The sequence below is a fragment of the Homarus americanus genome, unplaced genomic scaffold (genome assembly GCF_018991925.1).
Source record: "Homarus americanus isolate GMGI-L3 unplaced genomic scaffold, GMGI_Hamer_2.0 scaffold24781, whole genome shotgun sequence".
In the NCBI taxonomy this organism is placed as follows: domain Eukaryota; kingdom Metazoa; phylum Arthropoda; class Malacostraca; order Decapoda; family Nephropidae; genus Homarus; species Homarus americanus.
Window position 1 is genome coordinate 1,332,060 of NW_024723430.1, and position 8,202 is coordinate 1,340,261.

Consider the following 8,202-nt stretch of genomic DNA (forward strand, 5'->3'; position numbering starts at 1 on the left):
ATGGTGTAGACCCTTGGAGGAAGGATGGTGTAGGACCCTTGGAGGAAGGATGGTGTAGGACCCTTGGAGGAAGGATGGTAGGACCCTTGGAGGAAGGATGGTGTAGGGACCCTTGGAGGAAGGATGGTGTAGGACCCTTGGAGGAAGGATGGTGTAGGGACCCTTGGAAGAAGGATGGTGTAGGACCCTTGGAGGAAGGATGGTGTAGGACCCTTGGAGGAAGGATGGTGTAGGACCCTTGGAAGAAGGATGGTGTAGGACCCTTGGAGGAAGGATGGTGTAGGACCCTTGGAGGAAGGATGGTAGGACCTTGGAGGAAGGATGGTGAGGACCCTTGGAGGAAGGATGGTGTAGACCCTTGGAGGAAGGATGGTGTAGGACCCTTGGAAGAAGGACAGGGACCCTGGAAGGATGGTAGGGACCCTTGGAGGAAGGATGATACGAATGGAAAATGAGTTAATAAAGAGGAGAGGGATGAGAGAGTGATGAAAGGAGAGAGAGAGAGGGTGAGTGGGAGTTAATAGCTCAGGAGAGATGAGTGGGTTTGGAGTGGGTTGAGGAGTGAGAGGGACAGGACCACCACACCATAATAAACCCGTCCTCGTGGTGGCACCTCTACACACCTCACCTGTTAATTAAGAATATCGATGGTCCCTTTAACACGATGCCGGCAGGTGGAGAGTAATCACAGGTACCACTAATTAGCATCATGGCGCCTGTAATGAGAGAGAGAGAGAGAGAGAGAGAGAGAGAGAGAGAGAGAGAGAGAGAGTCAATGGGCCCTGGCCTTAATAGCCCAACCTTAATCGGACCATTAGATTTGGGGGCCCATTGAATATAGGGCCATTTTAATTGGTATCTATTATTTCTAATGATCCCATTACAACTGGTGCCCATTATTATTGATACCCATTATTTCTCACGCCCGATGCCCATTCATGCTCCTATGCACTCGTAAAGGCATCACAATTTTTTTTATTTTTTTTACTCGTTGGAATTATTATTATTTTTCTATGTTGAAATGTTACGAGAAACAATAGTTGTGGTAAAAAATGTTGTTACATAAAAAATATTACCGAAATAAAATGACAAATTATCAAATGTTGAGAGAGAGAGAGAGAGAGAGAGAGAGAGAGAGAGAGATTGTGCTGTAAGGCAGTCATAGTGAAAGTGTGTGTGTGTGTGTGTGTGTGTGTGTGTGTGTGTGTAGACGTGACACGGTGTTATGTGAGACAGATAACACGTCATCAATGTTATCTTAAAGTCATATGAGGGAGCAGTCTAGTCCTGACAAGAATGTGTAATAACATGTTATCTTTGTGTGTTATGCCTTGGGCTGGACTGAAGTTATGTTTGGTTGTTTACTCAGTGTTATCTTAGGCTTGACAGGTCTGTTATTTTGTGTTATTTTAGGCAGCCACAGAGTCATGGTGTTATTAATGTTCATCGTATTAGTCAGGGTGTTATTTTAGGGTAGAAATGTTATCTTGTTATCTTTATGAATAGTGTTTATTGTTAAGTAGGGAAACCAGCCAAGCCAACCAGGGTGAATGTCTATTGTTTAGTGAAGTAGGGAAGTCAGCCAAGCCGCAGCTACAATTACAAAGTTCTTATAAGCAGCTGAATACGGAGAAAGTCAAAACTGTGTTGGGTAAGCCAGTAAGCCAGGCGGGAGTGTGTGTGTGGGGGGTAAAACAGAAAATGGTCTTACTTAACCATAAACCAGATCTTCCCTGATATACTGCGACAAGTTTTGATGGGAGATAATTTTAAACCAACTTTTTCTTTGTTGATGTTTTTGTATGTTTTTGTTTTTCTTGTTGACTTTTAGAGAGACAAGTAATTTCTTTGTTGTTTTAAATTTTATTGATATTGGGGATGGTGTGTGTGTGTGTTTTTGTACCGAGTTAGTGTATTTGTGTATATACGTAGAGCGAATTTAGAGTGGTGTATGTGTGAAGAAGGGAAGATCTCCTCCACCTCCCTATCATTGGAGGAAGAAGGGGAAGAAGAGGAGGAGGGGGGGGGGAGGAGAAGACTTTACAAGTTTGAAGGTGGATCTTGAATTTTGATCTTTGGGAGGAGGGAACAGTATGAATCTAAACTCGAACATTTGTCCTCCCAAAGTTAAAATGAGTTTCGTCCAAGCCGCTCCAGTTGTTTCTGCTTTATACCCGACCAACACAGAAATTACGGCAAATGGGTTGGCCCGCCGTACCAATTCTAGCAAGTCTCTCCATATTAAAAACTAGGACCGGGGGTTGGGGCGGGGACGGGTGGAGTAAGGGTGGGATGGGGTTGGGTGGAGTGGGGACGGGTGGAGTAGGGGTGGGTGGGGCGGGTTCGGGTGGGGTGGAGTAGGGGTGGGGTGAGGAGGGGCAGGGCGGGGTGAGGTGGGGCAAGACGGGAGGTGTTTGTTAGCGGAACAGTCTAGATCTCGCCTCCTTTATTACACAGGAATCCCCAGAGTCTCTCAACTCATTTTACCTTTACCTCCCCCATACAGTTCAGGGCGTGTCGGAAGCCTCATGACGTGTCGGAAGCCTCATAACGTGTCGGAAGCCTCATAACGTGTCGGAAGCCTCATAACGTGTCGGAAGCCTCATAACGTGTCGGAAGCCTCATAACGTGTCGGAAGCCTCATAACGTGTCAAGTTTACAATGTCGAAGCCTGTCGTGTCGGAAGCCTCATAACGCGGAAATTTCATAACGTGTCGGAAGCCTCTTCATAATGCATCAGGAGCCTCAATAACGTGCTGGAAGCCCATAACGTAAGCCGGAAGCCTTCATAACGTATCGGGTTTCGGTAACGTCGGAAGTTTCATAACTTGTCGGAAGCCTTATAACGCATCGGGAGCCTCATAACGCATCGGGAGCCTCATAACGTGTCGGAAGCCTCATAACGCGTCTGAATTGCTCCAGTGTCTGAGTGTGTCGAAACTCCTGTTGCGTGTCGGTACACGTGTCGGAACTTCCCATAAACGACCCAAAGTAAAAGTGAATCACAGTCCAGCGCAGTCCAGTACACAACGTTCACTCAGCCGGTCAGTGTTTATAAATATCCACAACCAGAGTTCATAAAAACGTTTAGCCAAGGTTGAGTCTCGGTGAAATGTCGTCGTTATTAACCTGTTAGTCAGTCGTTGAAACATCCTTATAGGTGTGAATAATTTAACTGAGTAGATGTAGTTTAAGTTACAGTATAAGTCCGAAGAATTTAACTCGGCATATTTAAGGTACAATTTAACTCGGCATATTTAAGGTACAATTTAACTCGGCATATTTACGGTACAATTTAACTTGGGATAATTTAACTTATAATTTAACAGAGGAACAGAGGGGAGGCCCACGGTACTAACTCCTCGTGTCTGTGTAAACTGTGAGAATTTTTTTTTCTGACGACTAGAAGAAATACACAGACTTAATTATCTACTCCATCACGGCTCTCTCTCTCTCTCTCTCTCATTTCCTCCCTGGGTTGGTGGGCGTGCGCTTGGGGGTGAGAGGATCGGGCAGAAGATGAAACATACTGAGTGGACGAAAGAGAGAGAGAGAGAGAGAGAGAGAGAGAGAGAGAGAGAGGAGAGAGAGAGACGATCTAAGTAGCAATGAAGAGAAATGATGCAGGGAGAGAAGGATGGTTCGGTGAGGATAAAGGAAAAGAATAGAATGGGATGTATTGCGATGGAGGGGAAGAGACGAATGCAGGAGAGAGAGAGAGAGAGAGAGAGAGAGAGAGAGAGAGAGAGAGAAGAAATATGAAGGAGAGAAGGAAAAAGGAGGAGGAGGAGGAGGAAGAAATGTGAAAGAGAATAAGGAGGAGAAAAAAGGAGAATGAAGGAGAGAAGGAAGAGGAAGGAGGAGGAGGCGGCGGAGGCTAAGCGTGAATGAAGACATTGTGGAAATACTCTTAAAGCGGTGTAGGGCCTCTCTCTCTCTCTCCCTTCTTAGAGAGAGAGAGAGAGAGAGAGAGAGAGAGAGAGAGAGAGAGAGATGAACGCTGGTAGTTTTTTAAAGGCTGGGTGTTATTTCCTGGTAATTGAAAGGTGGAGATTGACGAGGAGTTGACGGGCCAGTGGAGGGGAGATGTGCTCCTTCCCCTCTCCCTTCCTTTTCCTCCCATCCCCTCTTCTCCCTCTCCCTCCCCTCTCCCCTTCCCTCCCCTCTTCTGCCCTCCCCATTTTCTCCCCTCCCTTTCCCCCATGAGATAAGGAATTGTTATGAAAGGAGGAGGTGTAAGGGAAGGAAGAAGAAGGGAGAGGAAGGGAAGGAAGAGGAAGGGGATGGGAAAGGAGAAGAGGGGAGGGGTGAGGGAGGGATTCTGGATACAGATGTGGATTACTGAATGGATGTCCTGGAGAGAGAGAGGAAGGAAAGAAGGAAGGGAAGAGAAGGGGAAGGAAAGGAGAGAGGGAGGGTGGGAAGGGAGGGTGGGAACGGAAAGTTTCTCCAAGCTCAGACGGTGTCAGGAATATATCAAGTCCTAGGGGCGAGGAGAACAAATCACCTTTAATAAGATCAATAGGGGGGAATATTATTGTATGTTTACACTCTGTATATATAGACAGCTTGGTGCCTCTTAATGATCGCCTTTAAACTACTGTAAATAAAAAGTATTGTTAATTAATCCCCAGCCAAGTAGGAGGCAAGATTAGGGCTCTCTCTCTCTCCTCTCTCTCTCTCTCTCTCCTCCTTCCTCCTCCCACACACACACACACAATCTGTCTCTCCTCCTAAAAGTCTTAACTAACGACCTGGAAATAAGCATTGAGAAAAAACAAATATACCTATCTTGTTTACGCCTCCATGGGGGGTTCACAGGTGATGGAGAAGTGGGACGTGACGGATGATCTTGGGTGTTAGTATGGTGACGACGTTGGGGTATTTTGAACCCCAGGAGGCACGGGACTTGTGGGAGCTGGGAAGGGAGGCTGGGGGTGGGGGCCGGAGACGTGCTGGGGAGGCCGGAGACGTGCTGGGAGGCCGGAGACGTGCTGGGGAGGCCGGAGACGTGCTGGGGAGGCTGGGGATGAAGGGGAGGCCGGAGACGTGCTGGGGAGGCCGGAGACGTGCTGGGGAGGCTGGGATGAAGGAGGCCAGGAACGTGCTGGGGAGGCCGGAGACGTGCTGGGAGGCTGGGGATGAAGGGGAGGCCGGAGACGTGCTGGGAGGCCGGAGACGTGCTGGGGATGAAGGGGAGGCCGGAGACGTGCTGGGAGGCCGGAGACGTGCTGGGGAGGCTGGGGTGAGGGGAGGCCGGAGACGTGCTGGGGCGGAGACGTGCTGGGAGGCCGGGACGTGCTGGGAGGCCGGAGACGTGCTGGGGAGGCCGGGGACTTCTTCAGTAGGCATCTGGTGTTTTGAAAGAGACGCCGATATTTCCTGAAGAAGTTGATGGGTCGTGAAGAGAAGCTGTAGAACATGAGCGGAATTGATGGGCCTTGAAGGGGAGGGATGTGTGGTGGGGGAAGGATGTGGTGAGGGAAGGATGTGGTGTGAGGGAGGATGTGGTGTAAGGGGAAAGGATGGGTCGTGAGGGGAAGGATGTGTCGTGAGGAAGGATGTGTCGTGAGGGGAAGGATGTGTCGTGAGGGGAAGGATGTGTCGTGAGGGAAGGATGTGTCGTGAGGGGAAGGATGTGTCTATCCACCGTTCCATCTACCTGTGCGTTTGTCTGACCGGGATCTACCTATAACCTAACCTAACCTAGACCTAACTTCTCCTATTTTTGTCTCTACTTTCATATCTACTTACCTGTCTCTACATCTCTACCTGTCTCTGTATCTCCCTCTCTATCCTTCCCACACGCTCGAGACCCCCCCCCACTAGCACCACCGGACACCCCCTACCCCCCTCCTGGCACCCCCCTCCCTGGCACCCTTAACGTCTCCCACAGTGATCCTGGCCGGAGATGGCATCCCCATTTTTCACGAGAGGTGCAAATAAGATTATAGCGGGCAGCATGTTTTTCGTTCCTCCTCCTCCTCCTTCCTCCTTCCTCCTTCCTTCCTTCCTTCCTTCCTTCCTTCCTTCCTTCCTTCCTTCCTTCCTTCTTCCTTCCTTCCTTTGTGCATCCATCTTCCTTTCCTTCTTCCTTCTTTCCTTCCTTATTTTGTACTTCCTTCTTCCTTCCTCTCTTACTGTGTCCTTCCATCTTCCGTTCCTCCTTCCTTCATTCTTCCTCCTTCCTGCTCATTCTTTCTTCCTTCTTCTTCTGCTTTTCCTCCTCTTGCCCTGCTCTTCCTCATCTACTTACTCTCTTCCTCCTTCGTCCATCTTGTTCCTCCTATCTCTTCGCCCTTTCTTTCTCCCTCCTTCCCCCCATCTCCTTTCTCTCCGTCCACCCTCCTCTCCCCCTTCCCTCCCTTTCTCCCTTCTCTCCCTCCTTCAGTCCCCTCCTCCTTCTCTTCCTCTCCTCCTTCTCTTCCTCTCCCTCCTCTCCTTCCTTCTCTCCCCCCCCTCTCCTTTCTCTCCATTCCCACAAGCCAGATTTGCCCTCACCCGGGGACGAGGCTTCAAAACTATGTATGACAGTTTACAAGGCGTCTCTCTCTCTCTCTCTCTCTCTCTCTCTCTCTCTCTCTCTCTCATACACAGGACTTCTAAATCAGGATGTGCACAGCAAAGATAAGGCTGTCTTGGGATGTGCACGGCAAAGATAAAGGCTATCTTGGGATATGCCGGCAAAGATAAGGCTGTCTTGGGATGTGCACGGCAAAGATAAGGCTGTCTTGGGATGTGCACAGCAAGATAAGGCTGTCTTGGGATGTGCACGGCAAAGATAAGGCTGTCTTGGGATGTGCACGGCAAAGATAAGGCTGTCTTGGGATGTGCACGGCAAAGATAAGGCTGTCTTGGGATGTGCACGGCAAAGATAAGGCTGTCTTGGGATGTGCACGGCAAAGATAAGGCTGTCTTGGGATGTGCGGCAAAGATAAGGCTGTCTTGGGATGTGCACGGCAAGATAAGGCTGTCTTGGGATGCTGCAGCAAAGATAAGGCTGTCTTGGGATGTGCACGGCAAAAATAAGGCTATCTTGGATGTGCAGCAAAGATAAGGCTGTCTTGGGATGTGCACGGCAAAGATAAGGCTGTCTTGGGATACGGCAAAGATAAGGCTATCTTGGGATGTGCACGGCAAAGATAAGGCTGTCTTGGGATGTGCACGGCAAAGATAAGGCTGTGTAAGGATGTGCCATAGGAATCAGGATATAGAGATGAGAACAACACAACCCAACATGTTTATAGCGAAGGTTTTTCACCTCAACTTTGGTTATGGTTGAGGGAGGAGGAGGAGGGGAGGAGGAGAGAGGAGGAGAGGGGGTAGGAGCGAGAATAGGTGGAAGAAGAATGGGAAGAGGAAGAGAGAGAGAAGAGGAAGGGAGGAGGAAGAGGAGGAAGAGGGAATCGAGGTGGTTTTCCCGGTAATTTAGTTGTTACAGGAAACGAATCAGTTTATTTCACATGGAGATTAGACACCCAGGTTATTTCACCTCCTTCCTTCCTTCCTTCCTTCCTTCCTTCCTTCCTTCTCCTTCTCTCGTGTATCTTTCCGGCTACGACTTTCTTAACAGATGAACAATGATGGCAAGACTACACAATCTTACCTGGGTGAGGGGAGAGGGAGGGGAGGGAGGAGTTGGGTGAGAGGGAGGAGTGGGGAGTTGGGTGAAGGGAGTGGGGAGTGGGAGGTTGGGTGAGAGGGAGGGGGAGTGGGAGGAGTTGGGTGAGAGGGTGAGTGGGAGGTTGGGAGGGAGGAGTGGAGTAGAATGAAAGGAAGAGGTTGGAAGGGAAGGAAGTGGCTAGAGGGAGAGAGGGAATGGAGGGAGAATGGAAAGAGGAAGGAGCAAAGGGGTTAGAAGGGAAGGGGAAGGAGTAGATGAGAGGGAAGAGTTGAAGAGGGGATGAGAGGGTTGTGAGAGGAAATGTAAACAGTGTTAGGATGAGGGAGACAAGGAGACACGATAAGGAGAGGAGAGAGATGAGAGGGACACAGAAGGGTTGAGAAAGGGAGGAGGAGGAGGATCTTTGAAGGGTATAGAGAGAGAGAGAGAGAGAGAGGGGGGCGGAGGAGGAAGGGGAGTAGAGAATGGTGATGAGAGGGAAGATACAGAGAGTAGAGGCGCTGAGAGGAATATATTGGAGGGAGAAAGGCGGTGAAAGGGAAGATATAGGGGGGTGGTGAAGAGGGCTGGTGAGAGGA

General features: G+C 49.4%; 1 protein-coding gene across 1 annotated transcript; it reads right to left on the minus strand.

Moving 5' to 3' along the window:
* Positions 1-4,815: 4,815 nt before the first annotated feature.
* Positions 4,816-5,352, minus strand: LOC121863465 (vegetative cell wall protein gp1-like). Its single transcript, XM_042362141.1, has one exon. The coding sequence runs from the start codon at positions 5,350-5,352 to the stop codon at positions 4,816-4,818; it is 537 nt and encodes a 178-aa protein (XP_042218075.1).
* Positions 5,353-8,202: the final 2,850 nt, after the last annotated feature.